At 52.1% G+C, this 21,301-nt stretch overlaps 1 protein-coding gene across 1 annotated transcript in view; it reads right to left on the bottom strand.

The window, feature by feature from the left end:
• The window catches only part of ARHGAP8 (Rho GTPase activating protein 8), a 113,697-nt gene that overhangs the window by 36,267 nt on the left and 56,129 nt on the right, over positions 1-21,301 (bottom strand). The window contains 4 exon segments of the mRNA XM_077169137.1: positions 5,070-5,180; positions 7,685-7,783; positions 16,182-16,268; positions 19,835-19,966. Coding sequence (XP_077025252.1) covers positions 5,070-5,180; positions 7,685-7,783; positions 16,182-16,268; positions 19,835-19,966 — 429 coding nt within the window.

The raw sequence follows: 21,301 nt of genomic DNA, 5'->3' as shown, positions 1-21,301 counted from the left end.
TTTTGAACTTAACTCAGTGAATTAACATTTGTGAAAAGGATCCGGTTATGAATTTTAATGACTTCCATTCATTCATAGTCCAAACAAATTATGTATTTGGTGCTTTATTTTAATATGTTTATTGCCATTTTATTATAGTCATTTGCAATGAAACAGCATCAAATATTAATTTAAAGAGGCAATTTCATGGATTATCTCTCAGAGTAGCACGTACAGGATTTTTTTTAAAGGTTGCTCAATGTTATTCATCGTTCCCTGAAGATGTCATGAATTGATTTTTACAGTGAGAGCCAGCCGTGGAACAGGAGAGAGCAGTGGCAAGCTGAGAGTAAAGCAGGCCGCCTTAGCAGGCACATTTCTCACAGCTGCCTCTGCTCACTGGCAGCTCTGGAGTTCAAATGCCACATCAACACGTTCTGTGCAGCCCCGGCTCGAAATGCCAGGCCAGGCGGCCCCAGCCTCTGTCACAGAGCCATGAGGTCGCCTCAGATTGCTAGCAGCTTCTCCCAGACTTCATTTGCTCAGTGGATGGCTTTAAAAGCCCACGAGCTACTCACTTGGTCTTTCTTCCATTTCTAAAGTTTCATCACAATATAGAAAGACGGAAGTGGCTCTGAACAACAAAATAGGCACAACCTGGAAGTCGCTGCCAGGGGCAGCAGGCGAAGAAATTGATGATGGGAAACCAGCTGGCGGGTCCCAGCAAGGAGACCATCGACAGCGCCCCCCAGAGGCGTCCCTGGCCATTGCAGACGCGTTCCCGGCACTGTCTTCCTGGGCTAACCCTGAGGGGTGGTGAAGGCCCAGTGGGGGTGGGAGGTCACATCAGCACCTTTCAATGATTTTTTTAAAAAAAGGGAAAAGAACCACTTTTGTAAGATGCTTGTTCCAGTAATATTTAGGGCTCATATTCTATTTGAACATATCTTGTATATTCTTACTCATTAAGTCACGAGGTGCTTACGAAAGGGCCCTTGGTTATCAGTCTCACTTTGTGTGTGTGTGGCTGGCTGGGGGCGGCGCGGGAGGTGAAAGCCAACAGTCTAGAGTGAGCTGTCCCATGGCTATTTACATTTACACACACTAACATTTTTACAAAATTAGGAATTCCATTCCTCAGCCATCCTGGCCACACTGCAACTGGCCACCCCGTTGGACGGGGCGGATACAGACCAGGTCCAGCACTGCAGAAAGTGCTCTCGGACCGCGCTGGTCCAGTGAAACACAGTGGGAAACAATGACCCCCTGCAACTGGGACACGCCCAGATGCCCGTCCCACCCCCTAGTCAGGCCCACCCCCTCCTCAGCTCCGTTTCCATCACCCACCCTCACCCACCAGCTCCCCTCATTGGTCATTTCCCTGGAAAGGGGACACCCTCCCGGGCCTCCTCTCATGCATTCCCCCTCCCTGACCCCCCGTCAGTGTGGGGATGGTGGGGGAAGTATCCGTAGCAGGCGCTGAACTGGAACCAGCTCAAGGGCCAGGATGGCTCCTGGGGGGCTCATCCCACAAGGCAGGATGGACACCTTCTGGCAGCGTTTGCAAACTAGAACAGGTGGAAACCCACCCTTGAAGCTGGGCCCTCCTTAGCCTTGTGTTCCCCTTGCCTAGGAGGCGGGCCCGGGGTCGCACAGCCTGCCTTTCGGTCCTGCCCCACAACATCCCCCCAGGACCTGGGACCAGCTGCCCGTGCCTGCCGGACCTCCCCAGGTCCCACCTTCTGCCCTGGTAAATTGGGGGTGCTATCTCCCCCACCCCCGGGCCTGGTGCATCACGGACTGCTGTTAGCTGTGTCCTGAAAACCCATCTTCATGCCTTGCTGTGAAGTTGAGTGGGGCTTCTCCAGGCCAGCTGACCAATTGTGGGAGGAGACTTTTGGTGACCCCCCCCAGCATCCAGGTAAGGGGCTAATTTACCACGCTGGGGAAATGTAAGGCTACAAAACCCCAAGCTCAGGAACCAACACCAAAGTTCTCAAAAATGGCAGTGATGGCTGTCCCCACCGCAGAGCTCTGGTGCTCAGTTATTCACAAACCTGGTTGTAACTGGCAAGCCCAAAGAAGTGGCTGCAGAATGATGGGAGAAGATGAACCATACTTAGACCCACAGTGACAAAGGGAACACAAGAGAAGTCAGCTGCAAACCAAGAATGTCCACAAAGCTCTGGAAAGTCAAGAGGGTGGGGCATGATAACCGATCTAACAGGGAAGAGGAAGCCTGAGCTAGAGGACTCTCAGGGGGAAGTGGTGAGAGGGGAGACACTTTTCCCACAGAAATCCCTGGAGAGTTCTAGAACTTAAAGGAGCCAAACACGTTATAGGGGGAGAATGAGAGCCGGGGCAGAAAACTGGGGTAATTAGTACAATTACACAGAACAGGCAACCCTATGCCCATCCCCTCCTCGGCACCTATGGAATCAGTCCAGAGGTTTAAAATTTGACTAAAAGGAGCTCCAGAAATAACGGAGAAAGTGAAGAGGAAGAAACTCTCAAAGAAATAGTAAAGGAAAAACTTTCCATTGCTGTGGCACAGGCTCCAGGTTGAGCCCCTGTTCTAGTTTGCTAGCTGCCGGAATGCAATATACCAAAAATGGAATGGCTTTTAACAAGGGGAATTTAATAAGTTGTAAGTTTACAGTTCTAAGGCCGAGAAAATGTCCCAATTAAAACAAGTCTATAGAAATGTCCAATCAAAGGCATCCAGGGAAAGATACCTTGGTTCAAGAAGGCCGATGAAGTTCAGGGTCTCTCTCTCAAGTGAGATGGCACATGGCGAACACGGCGTCATCTGCTAGCTTTCTCTCCTGGTTTCCTGTTTCATGAAGCTCCCAGGAAGGCATTTTCCTTCTTCATCTCCAAAGGTCTCTGGCTGCTGGACTTTCTGCTTTGTGGTGCTGCAGCATTCTCTGCTCTCTCTGAATCTCTCATTCTCCAAAATATTTCCTCTTTTATAGGACTTCAGAAACTAATCAAGACCCACTCAAATGGGTGGAGACATGTCATCCCCTAATCCAGTTTAACAACCATTCTTAACTAAATCACATCAACCAGGGAGATGATCTCATTACAGTTTCAAACATACAGTATTGAATAGAGATTATTCTACCTTTAAGAAATGGGATTTATATTAAAACATGGCTTTTCTTAGGGGGCATACTTCCTTCCAAACCAGCACGGCCCCTTTCCCTGCCCCCAGGCATCTTGTATAGCACATTTTAAAAAGCCCCCCATTGAGGCACATCGGCATGAAGTGTTATTACTTCAGGAATACAGAGACGATCCGAAAAGTTCCAGAGAGGAAAAATAAAAAGGGCAACAAAAGAAAAGAGAATTGGAAAACCACCCCCCAAGAAGTCAGCTAAACTGGCTGCCAAACTTGGTGAAGAAATTTCTCCAAAATCCTAAGCTAAACAATCCAGTGTGAGATGGTAAAAAGCCATATTCCATCATACAATGGCCTGGAGCATGTACTTCTTTTGTCTCCTTCCTTAGCAGGGCGTTTGAAGATGCATTCCAGCAAAACTGGGGAGTGAACCAAGAAAGAGAAAAACATGGGATCTAGGCAGAATGAATCCAAGAGAAAAGTGAAGGGCCTGAGAGCAGCCGGCCCGGGGCAGAGCTGCAGGACTGGGGCACCAGGAAGAAAGAAGAACTCACCTCTCGCCTAATATGAAGGGTTAAAGGGAAAAAAAGGTGATAGATGAAAAGACAATGCAGAGAAAAAAACAAAGAAAAATGGAAAAGCATATAAGGAATGAAATGTTCTCAGAGTACTCTATGACTCCATCCCAAGTGGATAGCATTTTTTAAGTTGTAATAGTGCAAGCACTATTTTTAACAAAAAATAATGACGATTTTGGATAATGTGATGTAATGACATGGGAAAGATGGACAAGGGGAGGTTTAAGTGTGGTGTGAGTTAGTTCTTTCTCTATCAGAGCCAGAAGGAAATTGAGCACATTTAAAATTGATCAACTGGCATCTACCCAAAGAAATAGTTTTAAAATGAGTTAAGGTGGTTGCCTCTCTGGGCCCTGGTTTCCTGTGCACAGTGCCGGGCAGAGCTGGCTGCCTCCAGGGGCTGGGAGATGAAGCCGTCTCCTTCCAATGGCCTCAGTGCCTGGCTCACTGCCAAAAGCAAGGACGCAAGGATGGACAAGCAGCTCACCACCTTGCAGGGGAAGCTGTCAGAGAGACCAACAAAGGTTGCCCACTCAGGAAAGGGCTGAGATGGGATCACTGAGGGGATCCACAGAGGGCCCTGCCTGCAGTATCCAGCATCAAGAGGGGCTTCCTGGAGGAGGTGCCACTGAGCTGAGTCATAAAAGACAGGTTAAAGAAAAAAATGGTGGGTAAAGTCAGCCTAGCCAAGCAGGTGGGAATGAAGGACATTGCGGAAAGCTTCACAGGCAGTCGGTAAATATCCCGAAATCATTTTAGAGATTTCATTTTAGAGATAAGGACCCAAGCTGAGACAGGGAGTGAGTTCAAGGTCACATCACTGATAAGAGATGAGGATCAGTCAGGACAGAGAGGTTCTGCTGCGGGAAGCCTGGCAGTGGCTACTCTGTGTCCTGAGTAGGGGTCAGCAGGGTACTCCGCTGTGGCGGCTGCCCAGCGACACAGACTGACAAGGCCACCGCCACAAGAGGGTCAGAGGCCAGGCCAAGTGCTCGCAGCTCTGAAGCTCCCGCCTGGACACGTTGCGCCCACATCTGCTCCTCCTTCACGGCCCCTTCGGGGTCGACAGCAGCATGTCCAGCCAAGGGTCTGGAGGTGCCAAGCCAGACCAGCAGGGAGCAGGTGTGCCGGCCACCACGTGAAAATGGATGCGGTGGGCACCCCTGGGCCGCAGTTTTTTGCTCAGAGTGGTTCTGTACCCTCAGCCGTGCAGCTGCGCACACAGGACAGCAAGCGTCCCCAGCCCCCGCGACACACCTGGTGCTTCATTTGTCCTGTGAGGTGAAGCCCAGCTGCCAGAGGCAAATGTCTAGGGACAACGTTTCTGGACACAGAGGCACCCCACGGTTCGAGGACATGGGAGTGGGCCAGGTTTGGGGATCACTTACTATTGCAGACTGACTCCAAACTGCTGGGTGGGCAGAGGGGACCGTGGCAGCGGCGTCTTGGCTAGAGTGGGCAGCCTGCCCTTGCATAGGTTCTGGAGCCTCTCGTCATACCTGCGGGTGCAGCAGAAGCCCGGCTCTCACTCGCAGGCCCCGAGGGGCTGCCTTCCGGTGCTGGGGCAAAGCCAGACACCCCACGAATGTCTGAATGGCTGAACATCTCCCCCCACACATGTGTGGGCACCCACTCTCACAGTCTCCCCTTGCCAGGGGGTGTCCATGCAAAAGGCAGGATGGGCATTCACGTGGCCCCACGGCAAGCAGCAGAGGACTTGGCTCCATGCCTGCTTGCTACAGGGTGAGCCCAGGAGGCTGGTGGGACCCCCCACCTCGTCGCCCCCCTTCTGCACCTAAGGCAGGAGCTGGTGTGAAGTGCTGCAGGGACCCGGACGTTTTGCTCATCGCCTTACCCCAGCACCCAGAACGCTGCTTGACACATAGTAGGTGCTTGAGTATTTGTTAAAGTAGCAAATAAAAGGTGAACAGATGAATAAGATAAGAAAAGGAGGGAAGGTGTGAGTTCAAGAGAAAAAGCCCAAAGCCCAGCATTTCCTATTCACGAGCCTGCTTCTTCGTTCCTTCCCTCCCGCAGCAAATACATATCAAGGCCACTATGTGGCCACAGCAGTGACCCCGAGAGACCCCACTGGCCCCAGCCAGGGAATGGGGAGTGGGAGGTGTTGACATTATGTACACAGTTCTTGAGTAGGTGCGTGCAGTGAATGGGGAGGTGGGGCCCATAAACCCCAGGTAGGGGCACCCACTACAGTCAAGGAGGGGGCGGATGGGAGGTCAGGGAATTGACTCTCCAGAGCTGCATGTGGTTAAGCTGGAGTGCACGGGTGTGGCTGTCATTCGTGAAATCCTCACAGCGGCTCCTGCTCTACTCCTGCTCTGAGCGGCCGCTGAGGTCAGGCCCCGGGTTGGATGTTTCCCAGCGTCCCTCCTAACCCCCACCCCACTTTACAGATCAGGAAGCCGAGGTCCTGTGACGTGCTGCAGGTCACCAGTTGGCCAGCAGCCTTGGATTAGGGTCTGCAAACCCCTGATCTGTCCCTGCACCTGTGGGTCTCAGACATGGGTGCTCAGAGCACCCCCTACCCGGGACCCTGACCCCACCACAGGTCAGATCCAGTGCCTCTGTGGGTGCTCTGCCCAGGGCCCTCAGATTGCCCTCAAGAGTCCCTCTGTCCCAGGCTGCCTGAGGCCGGCCTGCTGGGCCTCCATTGGACTCCATTTTGTAGGAGTTCAGTTCCCTACCTGAGCCTCTCTCGGAACCTCATCCTCCTGGATCTCAGGACCCCACTGGGGGCCAGGGCATCCCACATACATCCTCCCACTTCATCGCCAAACCCCACCTTCCTTGCTGCTTTCAGAGGCAGGAGGAAGTTTCAATCATTGCCAAATCATTGCCACAGAAATGCTGCTAAACATATATCTCCTGAGTCCGCAGGCTCCCAGGCTGGCCCTGGCCCATCCTGCCTTGCGGACTGGTGGTGATGGGGGTGACTCACCAAGCCCACAGCCCTCCCAGGGTGACACAGAACCCTCCTGGGTGACTCTCTCCAACTTCATATTCCCCATCTTGGCTCAGTCCTTGCTGCCCCCAAGCACATGTCAGTATTTCACCCACCTGTTTGCACTAGGCCTTCCCTGGCTTCTTGATCCAACCAAGTGGTGTCAAGTGACCTCCTCCAGGAAGCCTTCCCTGACTGCCCCCCAAACCCCTCCACATGAGTTCAGTGCCTCCTCCCTCCCCTAACCTGCGGTCCCTGCTGGCTCGGGAGTGCCCTGGGGGCAGGAACACACTTCCTGTGCATCTGATTCCCCCTCCCCAGAGACTTGATGCCCAGAAGGAAGCCAGTAAATGCAGGATCAGCTGACACCAACATTTCCACTCCCCTGCAAGGCGGCTGAGCTCATCTTCATGCATTTTGGGAGGACCCTGCTCTCCAAGGAGCCCCCCAAGAGGGAGATACAAAGGTGGAGGGAGCCCATGCAGGGGACTCCAGTCTCGCCCTGCCCCAGCTGTGTGGCCAGAGCTCACCACACCCCTTCTCTGGATGCCCTCTGATCATTCAAGTGGGATCACGTCTATTGGGGAGGGGAGGCATCGCCGTTGTATAAAGTTAAGTAGCAAAGGCCCTAATCAGGTTTTCAGGGAGCAAAACGCTGCTGTACAGGTTGATTGTCAAGGTGCCCGTGACGTGCCTGAGAACATTTCTTTCCGTGCATAGCCTGTGCACATGTCCGAGAAATTCCTCTAATTCTCACAAGCAAACGTGGTACATGGGCGCTGCTGACAGCAGCTGGTATTGCGGCTTATTTTTTTAATCAGTTTTGCAATAGTGGGTGAGGAAACATCTCAGCCACATCCAACACTGGTTTCATTTCTCTGTGTCAGTGATTAGCGCCTTGAACTGCATGTCTGAGCCAAAGCTGGCCAGGCTCGCATTTGGAAATGCAGCTTTCAAAGTAATGGGACTGGACTGTGAGACATTCGAAATGCAGAGAAAACACACCAGGCTTCTGGGAAGAGGATTTCCCTTGGCACTCACCTGACCACCTCAGGGGGTACAATCAGCTGGTTGGACAGGAGGTGCTCGTGAAGCTCACTCAAATAGTTGAAATAGGTGACTTTTCCCCCAAACTTGTGACTGGAAAATCAGAAAGAAGCAGGAGAATAAAGACAATTAGGGGCTGGCAGAGAAGCTGGGAGGAGGGGGCTCAAAAACAATGCGCGAATGTTTCACACTAAGAAAACATAAATGCTGACACCACTGAAAACCAGGACAGGACAGAAGCAGCCCCAGTCTGGAGGCGTCTTGGGTTTGTAACATCTTGGGTGTACCACACGCTCTCTGGGGACTCATCTCCACAAAAATAAATCTCTGCCTCCAATTTGCATCTGCCGTGAGTTTGCACAGATAAAAGTGATTAGGGAGCCGCCTCCCCCGGGGGTGCAGGGAGAGGCCCCGAGCCTCCGGGCCACAGCCAGCTTCATGGCTGCCCACTCCACTCTGGGGGTCCCGCGGGGCACCGAAGCTGCATTCCTGCGGGGACCCAGCAGTCCAGTCCAGGGGATTCGCTCAGCGACGGCGCCTCTCTGGAGACTCCGTGGAGCCGGCAGTACAGCCCTTCCATCCTCTCCCCTGCGTCCCCCCTGGGCAGCTCACTCCGTTGTTCAAGCCTCAGACCCCCTCCGAAAGCAGGGTTCCCCTCCTAAACGAGGTGGGAAGACAAAGTGAGGCTGCCCCGTGCGGCTGACGCTGGCCAGGCTCAGGCTGCTCCGGGGGAAGGGGACAGTGCCAGGAGGGCCAGCAGGCGAGCGCGGCCCTCCCTGCGGCCTCTGAAGGCCCCTCAAGCCAGAGCCCCGGGGCGGCTGCGCACAGGCGCCCCCTGGCGGAGAGAGCCCAGGATATCGGACCCTTAGCCACCGCACAGGCGCTTTGCATCCAGGGTCTTTGGGCTCAGGGGAGAGGCCATAGAGGATGCAGGGCCCAGGCTGCAGGACAGGCAACAAGGCCCTATGGTGCGCAATACCAAAGAATGTGGGGCAGGTCCTGACAGCTCCAGGGGAAGGAGCTCGAGCCGTCCCAGGGTTTCCCACAGGGCCAGGTCTCAGTGGAGTGGGTCCGTGGAAACCCGGGTGTGACAGGAGGCACCGCCGGGGACAGCGTGAGCCTCAGCATTCTTCAGGAGTGTCTTCGGGGACAGAGGCTGGCTTCAGAGCCGCAGGGAGGCCTCCCAGGCCACGCCCCTGCCCATAGGGGAGACCCTCCCCAACCCACAAACTTTTGTCTCCGCGGGTCTTCCCACCCTCTCCTGGACACCAGCTGGGTGCCGGAGGGCAGACACCAGCCCGGCCTGCTTGCCTCTCAGCCCCAGGAAAAGGTTCAGGGCCAGCACAACCGTCAGCTAAGAGTGTGTGTGTGTGTGTGTGTGTGTGTGTGTGTGGCCAGGTCACTGTTCTTGGAGAGCCGCAGCCTCCAGGCCCCACGGCCATCAGGGGGTCTGAGTGAGGGGGTCTTGGCTGGCTCCTGGGAACCTCCTGTGGACAGGCAGTTGGGAGCCACCTCTTCCATTGTGGCTCCCGCCATCCTCTCCAGGCACCTGCTGGAGGCAGGAGGCGGCGTGGAGTCCACACTGGCTGGAGGTGGACTCCTGGCTGGAGTCCAACTTGCTGTGTGATCTCAGACACCTTGCTTAACTTCTCTGACCACCAACTTCCTCATGTTAGGAAATATGGGGAAATATGAATGTCTTCTTAGGGTTTTTTTAGGGGTGCCTGATACATGGAAGATGCATTAGAAATCATAATTAATCACAAAATGATAATAAAAAGTTAAAAAAAATAATACTAGCAGTTCACACTTACTGAGGATTTACTGGTACCAGGCCTTGTTTTAAACGTGTCAAATGTATCAAGTCAGCGAATCATCATAACACATGACTTAGAAGTAGCATCATCAGCCACATGGGGAAACTGAGTCAGGGAGTGGTTGCCTCTCTTGCCCAAGGTAATGGCTGGTAAAGGGCAGAGCAGGTTCAAGCCCAGGCAATCTAGCTCCAGATGTCATGAGGCTGCTGTGCTACCAACAAGCAAGAGGAGGTGAATTTATTTTTCCAAGAACTTTAGAGCTTTCTGGAGCAATGAGAGCCTCTGAGATTTTCTCAGGTGAGTGACAGCACTGATAAACAGAAGAGCATCTGGAGGTGTTTCGGGACTTCAGAACAACCAGGATGGCTTCTTGCTAAGTCAACACAGACCCAGTGCCTGGGGGCTGGTTAAGCCAGAGCAAAACAGGCAGACAGAACGAAGTCCCCCCTTCCTAGTGGGCGCACGTCTGTGGCCCAGTAACTAGATGGGAAAACGAGCAGGGAATTCTAGCCAAACAAAATGAGCTCTTTGACCATAAAAATCTCTTCATGTTCACAAATGGTTGCTGACTGCTGTCTGCCGTTCTGGGAATTTTCTGGACTGGGACTTGCAGATCTGAGAATTGTCTCTGCTCCCCCTTTCCAGGCCCCACGTCTCAGCTTCTGTGGAGGGACTGTCCTGACAACTGGCAGGAAGGAGAGGCTAAGACCCACCTGGCAGAGATGATGGCAATCTATTGACTATTCATCAATTCCTAAAAGTGTTCCTGTTCCAGAAGGATCAAACCGAACCCTTCCAGGGCTTCTCGATGCGGTTTGAGGGTTGCAGCAGGATGTATTGACAAAGAGGACATCTCGGGGCACCCCAGAAGAGCTCTGTCCTCCAAGTTGTGCTTTTGTTCAACCCCCCCAACATTTGCATGGATACCGGCTCACTTCTGTGTATTACCATGAGGGGTTGGGGGCAGGGTTCCCCATGGAGTCAGCCCTGCACGACAGGCACGCCGGGAAATTCTTCTCGCATCCCAGAGTTGGCCCGGAGAGCACAGTGAGCAGCCTCAGGGGGTACCCCACCCCATGTTCTCTTCAGCTTCCAGACAAACGCACACACAGCAGATCCGGCTGTCTAGACGTGAGAGCCAAGACATGCTTTGCAGGTGAGGGGCCAGGGCTCAGAGCTGGAGCTGCGCCTGAGCTCACCTGGAAGAGGCAGCGTCTGAGCCAGCTCGGGAGCAGCGAGCCCAGCCGCTCTGCTCGACTGGAGCCTTCCGTCCTGCAGGGTGCTCTCGGTTTTCCAGGGCAGTTGTCCCACAGCCTGGGAGCTTACACACCAGGAAGCTATTGTTGCACTGTTTGGGAGGCTAGCAGTCCAAGAGCAAGCTGTCGGCAGGGCCACACTTTCTCTGAGGCCTGTCAGGTTGTGTGGTGGCTTGCCCACAGTCCCTGACTCTGTCTCTGCCTCTGTCACATGGCCGTCTCCTTCCATCTCCTCCACCTTCCTCTTCCTCTCTGTGTCCAGTTTTCCTCAGCTTATCCAGGCTCCAGTCACACTAGATGGAGGCCCAGTTTGATTCAGTCTGGCCTCACCTTCACTAATAACATCTCCAAAGAGCCCACTCACAAATTGGGTTACACCCCCAGACCCGGGGATTACGGCTGGAACATGTCTTTGGGGAAGACCAGATTCAATCCATTAGAAACACTCAGCTCAAGGCCTCTTCCTCCAGGAAGTCACCCCTGATTACAACCTTGATGCAAGCTGGTCAGTCCCCTCATCACATCGCCACGTGCACCCTGCCATCCTGCGGGACCACACGGATGACGCTACATCCGGAAGGTTCTGCTTCTGTCCCTCTCCCTGAAACGTGTGCTCCTGCTTGACCAGGATTGCCTCCCAACCGGCCGTGTGCCCAGGGCCCTGCCCAGAGCAAAACTGTATGCATTCACAGAACGAGAGGCCAAATTCAGCAGAAGAGAGGAGGACCTGGGGGAAAGGTGGGCAGAGATGCGGGACAGTGGGGTCTGGAAAAGTCCCACGAGGCTCAGAAGCAGGTTTGGGTCACGGTTAGCATTCTGAAGTCACTGATGCAGGGTGGGCATGTGTGTGTAAGCAAGAGTGTGTGTGTGTGTGTAAGTGTGTTAGAGTGTGTATGAGAAAATGTGAGCGTGAGTGTGAGAACGTGTATATGTGATTGTGTGTGTGTGTGTGAGAAGAGAAGAGGCTGGTGGGGTGTGAATGAAGGAGGGTGGGGGGCACAGAAAGGCCAGTTATATTAGTTTCCTGCAGCTGTTGTAATGAATCACCACAAATTTACGGGCTTAAACAATACAAATGGATTATCCTAAGGCTTGGGGTCAGGAATCCAGCCCTGGGCCCGCCCCCGGGGCTAACACCAAGGAGTGGGCAGTGCTATGCTCCTCCCTCGGGCTCCAGGCAGGATCTGTTTCCTTCCCTTTTCCGGCATCCAGAGGCCGCCGGGCCCTCGGCTCCGTCCTCATGCCTCCCCTGGCCACAGCTGGGAGAGGCTCTTGGAATTCAGGAGCCCACAGGATGATGCTGGGGCCACCTGGATAACCCGGGCCCGTCCTGCTTTCAGGGGTCTCACCGCGACACCCCCAAAGCTCCAGGGCTCTGGGCGTGGGCATCTGGGGGGCCGGGGATCCGCCTACCCCCCCCCCAGTGGAGAAGGGGGGCCGCAGCAAAGGACCTCTTGCCGACACCCCCGAGTTCAGGGTGCAGGGACAGACCTGGGGCTGGAGGTGGGGGCGAGACGCAGCAGCCTGGCTTTGAGGACGGCCACCAGCTTGGGGCAGGGGACAGCTAGAAGCCCCAGAACCCAGGGTTCTTCAGGCTCTCTGGGGGGGGAATGACTTCCAGAAGGGGACCCAGCTTCGGGGATCAGGTGGCAAAATGGAGCAAGACTGTGGCTGGGACTCAGCCCTGGCCGTGTAACCTGGGCCGGGACCTTTGTCTCCCCCTCCCAGCTTCCTGCGCTGTGAAATGGGAGCAGCATGCCCGTTCGCCCAGCGGGGCCTTGGCTGGGTTTCAACAGGCGAAGGAGGGAGGGACACAGAGAGGGGAAAGCCAAGGCCTGGAAGTTAGGTTCAGGGCTGTCCAAGGAGGCTGACCCCACCCAGAGGTAGTCCAAGCACCCTCCCTGCAGACCTGCCTCCCTGGGCAGTGCCCGCGAGTCCCCCAGTTCCCTGCCGTAATGCAGACACCTCACCCACGCCCTGCACTCTCTCTCGGGCAGGCTGAGTCCTCTTGGGCCAGGAGCCGCCCCAGGCCTGACCCACTGGCACCCACAGAGCTGCCCAGGACTGGGCCACAGCTGCCGGGCCACAGACGCGCTCAGGGGTCTGTCGCTGCCCCCCTGTGCCCGCTTATGCCATGTGGTGCCACAGGTGTGGTCCCTGCCTCACCCCTAACTAGGTAGCAAGAGTTGCCCTTAATTTTTTCTTTGAAATTCCTGTTACACACCCCAGAGGAAATGCTTGTTTGCAGCAGCTCTGGCCAGATGAGCCTTAATTAGCATCAACTGCAAAGATACGCACGGTTAAAAGAGAGTTAACCTGGTGTGAGTTTTGAGATATATCAATCCAAGGAAAGTTCAGATAGGAGATTGGTCACAAAGTTTTGAAGGCTAGAAAAGTAGAGGACAAAAGAAGAGGAGCAGCACTACAAAAAAATCAGATCAGTAGATGCTAACACTCATGGAATGAACCCCAAAATAGTATAAGCTTAAGCCTGCACAAAACTTGGATGTATTTGCTTGTTCCTGATGTTAACAGGAACCCATACAATATTTCCCATCAAGTACAATGTTTGCTGTATTATAATTTTTTGTAGATACCTTTGTCGGATTGGGCAAGCTCCCTTCTATTCCTAGTTTGCAAAGGTCTTCTTTTTTTAATTAGTAACAGATGGATGAATTTTGTTGAACGCCTTTTCTGCATCTATTAATATGATCATATTTTTTCTTTTAATCTGACAAAGTGATGTTACATTAATCAAATTTCCATTAATAAACCAACTTAGCAACTTTAAAAATAAAAAAAAAAAGTTCACCTAAGAGAAAACCTGGCTTAATTATGATAGTAAAAAGCACACTTGCTACCCATCGGTATTCAGTGGTAGAATTCTCGCCTGCCATGCAGGAGACCCGGGTTCCAGTAAAAGAGCACACTTGCTGAAACTGCTGTGTTCCAACCCGGGAGAACAGCCCCTCCCTTACTAACCTATTAAAGCTTTCACCTTCCTCTTTGAAGAACACTGAGGGACTTATTGAACCCCAGGAGAAGTTCCTGCTTTCTTCTTTCACCACAAAACTAACTGAAACTAGTAGAACATGCGCTAAGAAGAACAGACCTAAACTTAAGATGACCTGGGGACATAAAATATTCTGGACATAAAATAAAACTCAGAGGGTAGAAATGACAGGAAAGAGGAATACTGGATGGGAAAAAAAGCAAGAGGTTTGACCATCATAAATTCCAGCCTCATCCCAAGCCCATCCCTAAGATAAAAGAATCCATCAGTGGATGACAATTGTATTGACAATCACTAATTCGCATGCTTCCAAACCAATCCCTATGCCGAGAGCCCCAACATCCCTTGCCCCAATAAACCTCCTTTACCTCTCCAGCTTGGAAAGAGCCCTGAGGACATGATGACCTTCCTCTCTATGAGGCTAGCCCCTGCTAAATGAGCTTCTCTTCCCAGAATCTCATTGCCCACCTGTCGGGCAGTGCACAGTGGGCACTGTTTTGAGCAGCTGAAACATGGGCAGAGTGCCACGGCCTTGCCAAGCCATCCCCGGCCAGGTGGGGATAGCCCCATCGGGAAGGGGAGGCAGATGGAAGCTGCCAGGTGTCCGAGCTAGTGGCCTTGGCCCTTCTGGCCTGCTTTTTGGGGTGCCATGCAGTAAAGGTCTGGCTTGGCGGGGCGGGGCCATCCGAACGTGGCACTTGCCAGAGGGGACTGGCTGTCGCTCGCTTGGCGCCTGGGAGGTGGCTGACGTCGGAGCCTGGGGGGTGTCCTGCCCAGTGGAAGTGTCTCTTCACTGGGGCCTCAGGCTGGCCACTGGTTCCTGTACACACTGTGATTTGGGGCAGGGCCAGCTGGACCTTGGGGAAGGCTGGAGACTGGATGATGAGGGTCAGCCAGCAGTGCATCACAGCCACGGGACCAACCCCCAATAAAACCACAGACACTTAGCTCCGGTGAGCCTCCTCAACTGACGATGCTCCAGATATGTTGTCACACATTGCTGCTAGGAGAACTAAGGGCTGCCCACCATCTACCCCACTGGGAGAAGGCAACAGGAAGTTCACACTTGGCCTCTGGGGACGCTGTCCCATGCACCTGGGACCACTGCTTACTTCAGTCTGTGTCCTTTCACTGTAATTAGCTGAAATTGAGCATATGACATCTTTCTTGAGTTTTGTGAGCCCTCGTAGTGAGCCAGGGACCTAGGGGACCCCCAGTTGCAGAATGGGGTTGCTATGGAGAAGCTAAGCCGACCTATGATTATGCCTAAGAATTGCTTCCAGGAAACCTCTTTTGTTGCTCAGATGTGGCCTCTCTCTCTCTCTCTCTCTCTAGGCCCAACTCTGCGAGGAAAATCATTACCTTCCACCCTAGGTGGGATATGACATTCAGTGGGTGAAAGTCTCCCTGGCAACGTGGGACATGATTCCCAGGGACGAATCTGATCCTGGTACCACGAGATCAGCAAAGCCTTCCTGACCAAAAAGAGGAAAAGAAATGAACAAATAAGGTATCAGCGGCTGAGAGAGTTCAGATAGAGTTGAGAGACCATTCTGGAGGCTACTCTTACACAAGCTTCAGCTAGAATTGCTAATTGCCATGGTTTGCCAAACCCAACCAACACCATTCCTGTTAACTCTAAAGAACATGTGGGCTCTGTCTGAGAGTATACAAAGGTTCCATGCATTACGATTACTTTCCAGAAACCTACAACTTTCAGATGGTTCCTAGGCCAGATATGTCCTGAAACCCAGAGAGGCCAGCCTCTCCGGAACATCAACTAGTTTCATCCCCCATCCCATATTATCAACACCCCTTTCCAACATGAAAAAGTTAGAATGGGTGCAGCCCAAATACTCCTAAAGACTGGGAGAAGGATCAAAGGAGAAGGCGTTCTAACACAGAAGACAGGATTTAACAAATGAGTATGACTGCTAAATCATTATATTGATATTTCTCTCAGCCTCTAATGTCTTGGAGCAGCTAGAAGGAAAAACCTGAAATTGTGGAATTATAACCCATACAAAACTTTGAAATCTGTTCTGTAAATACTGGTTAAAATGTACTTTAAAAATTATTGCTTTCCTTGTCTGTGTGTGTGTGTGTATGTTACATTTCACAATAAAAAACATAAATGGGGCCGGTCTGGCCGAGGGGCCATTTAAAGCACCAGGTGCAAACCTCACAGATGGGGCAAGTGATGCTCCCAGCCATGCCCTTCCATCCACGCACGGTGGGTGCCCGGCCAGTCTCCAACCCACTGCAGAAGCTCGTGCGAGTGGGGTGCCCAGACATGGTGCCCGGGGCGGGGGGCCGCCACGGTGCTGGGCGGGCAGGCCATCCCATCGGCACCCCAGGGTGGGCTCTGCAAGCCCAGGGAGACCCTCCCCCAGAGCACTGCGTACCTGATGAGGGGTCTGAAGAGGTTCCACAGGACTTTGATGAAGTCGGTGGGGTGCACGACATACAGGGCCTTTAAGTTCTTCTTGTACCTGGGGAGGGGCGGGAGATGCCGTCAGCCATCAGCTGAGACACCCCAGAGCAGAGTGACCCCAAAACCACGCGTGCTCTTTCAGAACATACCGTCCTCAACAGAGCCAACTTAAGGAAACCCAACAAAAATAGAGGAACTAGAAGGAGCTTAAATTGGGGGAAAATCCGGGCCCCTCGCCTCGTGCCACCTCCAGGGAGTCACATTGCACACTACAGTTTGCAGGATGCAAGCCCATATTTACAGGTGCTTTCTCATGGGCAGTGGGGGTGGGGGTGGTGAAGGCGGGTGGAAGGCAGCAATGCATGCAGCCTGGAGGGCAATTTGACAACAGCTTTCAAAATTAAAACTGCACCAACCCTTCCATCCAACAATCCCTCTGCTAAGAATTTATCCTGCTGCTAGAAGGAAGCTCATCGTATTATTTAGGGTAGGAAAAAAAAATCCCACAGGAAACAGCATTAACCTCATTGACACTTAGCGAGAAGCTGATTAATGAATCACAGCATACCCGTACCATGGAATCTACAGTCATTTGAAAAAGCGAGGTGGCTTCTTAGCTTGCTCCCCTCCCTCCTTCCTCCTTCCCAATAATTCACTCCAAAGCCATCAGGTTGGGCCAAGGAAGGCAGATTCTACCTGGGGGTGGGGGAATGAAAGCCACTTATGGGCACGTTGGGGCACAAGAGAGCAGGGATGGGTGGGGTCTGGGGTGCCAGAACCCCCAGGGGGGGCATCCATGTGACCCAGCTGGGGTCAGCCAGTGGTATCCTGGAGCTGAATCTTACCTATTTGCAAGTAGTGACTCTCAATTATTTTAGGAATTTTGGGGAGCCAGTGGTTAAAAAGCCATTATTCAGTATTAAATAATATAAACTTCCAATGAAACAAATCATGAAAAACAGAGGTAACACATATTTGAAACTGATCATCATAATGCTCTCACTGTGTGTCCCATGATCAGTGCCGTGGGGCCGCCTCTGTCTGGGGTTTGAGATCGGGAATCCACTTACTGGTGGCTCCTGCGCGTCCCCCAACTCCGCACTCGGCAATGTCACGTTGGGAGCCTGACTGGCTGTGGCGGCCCTATTAATGCCCCAGACCTCTGCAAATGCCACACACCAGGGCCCCCCACCCCTGGGAGCTGGCCATTAAGCACTGACCAGCAGCAGTGGGGCCAGACCCAGAGTAGGACAAGAAGGACGGGGGGCAGTGTAAGTGGGTGAGGGGCCACAACAGGGTGAGGAGGCCGCCTGAGCCAGCAGCGACCAGCATGAGTAATGGTGCAGAGCGGGACAAGGGCCACCCCATGGGAAAGGACACCCAGGCTGCGCCCAGCTCCGGAGCCCACGCTGCAGAGGGAGGGCATCGCCTGGCGGTCAGAGCCAGGCTGGAGGGCTCCCTCATGGCCAGGTTGGGTTGATGCAGGGGCAGGTGACTGAGCCCCAGAGTGCACAGAGGAAGACATCATGCCAGGGGCAGCCCTGGACATACAGAGCTGATAGTCAGCAAGCTGGAAATGAAGGGTAGTGGGAGCCAGCTTTCTCCCTGGTGAGAAGAGTCACCTTAGAAAGGAAGAAACCAGAACGAACCCTTTGATGAAGGGTTGGAACCACAGGCATCTCTGAAAACTCATGATTTTTTATATATAGGCATAGATGTAAAAATACATGCTATGTGAGTGTTTATGTCTTTACATACATACAATATACAGTATATCTGTATATACATATATAACATATACATGGATGTTTGTAATATGCAACCCGTATATATATATATATAATAGAGCTGGATTCTATATTCCCTAACTCCATCCACTGAGGGGGCCCAGGAGCCATGACACCCCCAAAACCCTGAGCACCCCTGTTGTGTGGATCTTGGCCTCTAAGGAGCATTCTCCACTAAAAGCAACCAGAGCTCCTTGGAGAAAACGTAGATTCCAGGGCTGGGGCAAGAGAAATAGCAGATGAGCCTGGAACATCTTGTTGAGTCAGAAAGTAAGGGAACAATAGCTCAGGGCAAAAAGACACAGGAACTGGCTTGAAGGGGGCTCCTGGGGGCCAAATCTGGGATAATTTGAGCATCCAAATAAATAACAATAGTAATGGATCATAACCAACTGAGTGCATACTGATACAAAGGAAAGCTCTTCCTTATGGTAAAATGCCAACTAATACATCCAATCAGCATTTGGCAACCATAATAATAATTAAGCCAAGAAACAGCAATGAGGGCTAAAACTCGTATATAACACTTTAAGTATCAGAGTATCTCCCTATGAAACACTAATTGTAAAAAGCAAAGCCTCATAGTACAAGGAGGTGGCGTGGGGCAGGGCAGTGACTTTTCAGCCATCAAGTGTGCGTTGGAGGCCTGGATCACAGAGGCCACTCTCAAGTCCACCCTTACAGGATGATGCCACTTGCAGCAGGAGTGAGCTTTCCTGGAACGATGTGACAGACAGCAGTGCATGAAATAGCTCTTCCTTAAAAGGAACAGCCTGGCAGAAAGAGTCTGGAGTATGACCAAGAGGGCAGAGGGGCCAAATAGATGATTGCAAAGGGCAGCAACAAAGCTTTCCCTCAGACCCTGGACAGAAACCAAGAATGTGCTCCAAGTTTCCATCCCCGGTGAGAAGAGGAGGCAGGCGGCAACTGGGAGGGAGGGCTCCCAGGACTCTGCAGAGGCTGCCTCCCACTGCCCTGCTTAGGAAGGTTTCCTAATGGAAACTAGTCTATTCTAGGTCTGAGAGGCCTTTGAAGATGGAAAATCCAGAGGAATTGTGGATATAAATATTAATGACCAACAGTGTAGTTCATCAGCCAAATACATGGCAAATGGGTTGTTGGGCAAGGTGTCACTCAGGAAAAAAAGTCTGCCTTCTCCAGGCCACAGCAGAGTGGGAGGGAGGTGGGGCCTGGGGCTGGGTGCTCACCCTGACACGTGCCAGCTGACTGGCCCTGCAGGACCTCAACTCTAAGCTGGGGCTGCCCACCTCACTGATATGAACCATGAGAAAGCCCCTTGCAAACTGTAAAGGGTTGTGCAAAAGAGAATGTCATTTGGTGAAGGAATGATTGTATGGCCATATTTTTTTTACAAACAATTTGCTAGACCAGGGGTCAGCAAACTGGAGCTCACGGGCCAAATCTGGTCCATTGTCTGGGCCAGCTTGCAAGTTAAGGATGCTTTGATATTTTTTATTGGTTGAGAAAAAAAATCGAAGGAATGATATTTTGTGGCACATGAAAATAGAATGAAATTTACCTGTCAGTGTCCCTAACTAGCACTACTGGAACCAAATTTGGCCTACTATTGTCTGTAGTTGTGTTCAGCTAAGTGGCACAGCTAAGTAGCTGCAATAGAGACAAGGTAGCATGCAAAACTGGAAGAACTGACTGCTGGCCTTTTGCGACACCTGCCCCAGAAGTCAAAGCTGGACAGAGCCCCCAGCCTTGCAGGGAAGTGGCCCCCATACGTTGGGCTTGCTCACCTGGAGGAGCCCCCCCGTCTGCTCCCACATGGCCTACCCACTGCATCCCCGGAAGGCTGGTGGGCACGTACTTCCTGTCAAACTCCTTGTAAGCATCCTGGAGCCAGTTCAGCGATGGCTTGTTCTGGTTGTTCAGCCCGTAGTGGAAGTAGACAATGGTATAATCCTTCTCCATATACTGGTCCAGCGTGTACTTCAAATACCTGGTGCAAAACAAGTTACAAAAATCACCATTTTATTATTGAAACCAAATATGCTTTTCACATAACAGAAGTTCCTTGTCACCCAGTGGGTGCAGCACCTGGCCAAGAGGTGTTACATCCAGGTTTGCACACCAGAAGGCGCTACCCTTGGTTATAACAGGTTCAGAGCAGTTAAGTAACTCACCCAAGGTCACACAGCTAGTAGATGGATGTGGTGGGCCATAAAAGGTAACTTCTAGAAAATAACTACATCAAATTCCCTGGAACCTTGAGTGTGACTTTATTTAGCAAATGAATCTTTGCACATGTGATTGCGTCAAAGCTCTCAAGATGAGGAGCCTATCCTAGATTGTGCCAGTGGACACTGAAAGCAATCATGTGTCCTTATAAGAGTAACATGCAGGTCACAGAAACAAGAAGGCCCTGGGAAGATGGAAGCGGCAATTGGAGTGATGCAGCTAGGAGCTCCTAATGCCAAGGAGCGCTGGCAGCCACGGGAAAAGGGAAAAGGCAAGGGGCAGCTTCTCTCCCAGATCATTGGAAGGAAGCATGGGCCCTGCCAAGACTTTGATTTAGGACTTCCGGTCTCCAGCACTGGGAGAGCAAGCTTTTGTTGTTTAAAGCCCCCAGATGGTGGTCCTGTGCTCTAGGAGCCCCAGGAAACTCTGAGGATGCTGGGATTCAACCACATGCCTCTGCTTCCACAGTCCTTGCTTTTTGTCCACAAGCCCAGATGCCCTTCCATCTCAGCATCCCTTCTGTTTTACTGCAGTTCTAGATGCAAGCAATTCCTTCTTTCCATATTTGCTTCCAGGGGCAGTTTGGAGCTGGATGTGGCACCAGAAAATCATGTTCTTAAATGTAACCCATTCCTGTGGGTGTGGACCCGTTGTAAGTAGCACCTTTTGGTGAGGCTATTTCAGTTAAGGCATGGCCCAGGATGGGTCTTAATCTCTTACTGGAGTAAGGGGATGAAATTCAGAAGAAGAGAAAGCCATGGAAGTAAGATATTAAAAGCAGTGAAATCCAGAAGAGAAGGAGAGACCAGCAGACGCTGCCATGTGCCCTGCCATGTGGCAGAGCAGCCACGAATCCCCGGCAGCCAGTCTTCAGGAAGAAAGCAAGGCCCCAGGGATGCCTTGATTTGGACATTTTTCTCAGCCTGAAAACCACAAGCAAATGAATTCCCACTATTTAAAGCCAACCCATTTCATGGGATCAGCTTTCAGCAGCTTAGGAAACTAAAATACTCCCTAACATTTTTCTTCCTTTTAATTTTAAGCACAGAATTCCAACTTGGAGCTCTGCTTGGTCATTCAGGCTTCTCCCTTAGTG

Source organism: Tamandua tetradactyla, chromosome 7, assembly GCF_023851605.1.
Source record: "Tamandua tetradactyla isolate mTamTet1 chromosome 7, mTamTet1.pri, whole genome shotgun sequence".
NCBI classification, from domain to species: domain Eukaryota; kingdom Metazoa; phylum Chordata; class Mammalia; order Pilosa; family Myrmecophagidae; genus Tamandua; species Tamandua tetradactyla.
Note: the sequence above shows the minus strand (reverse complement) of the source record. Positions and strands in the feature narration are given on the sequence as shown.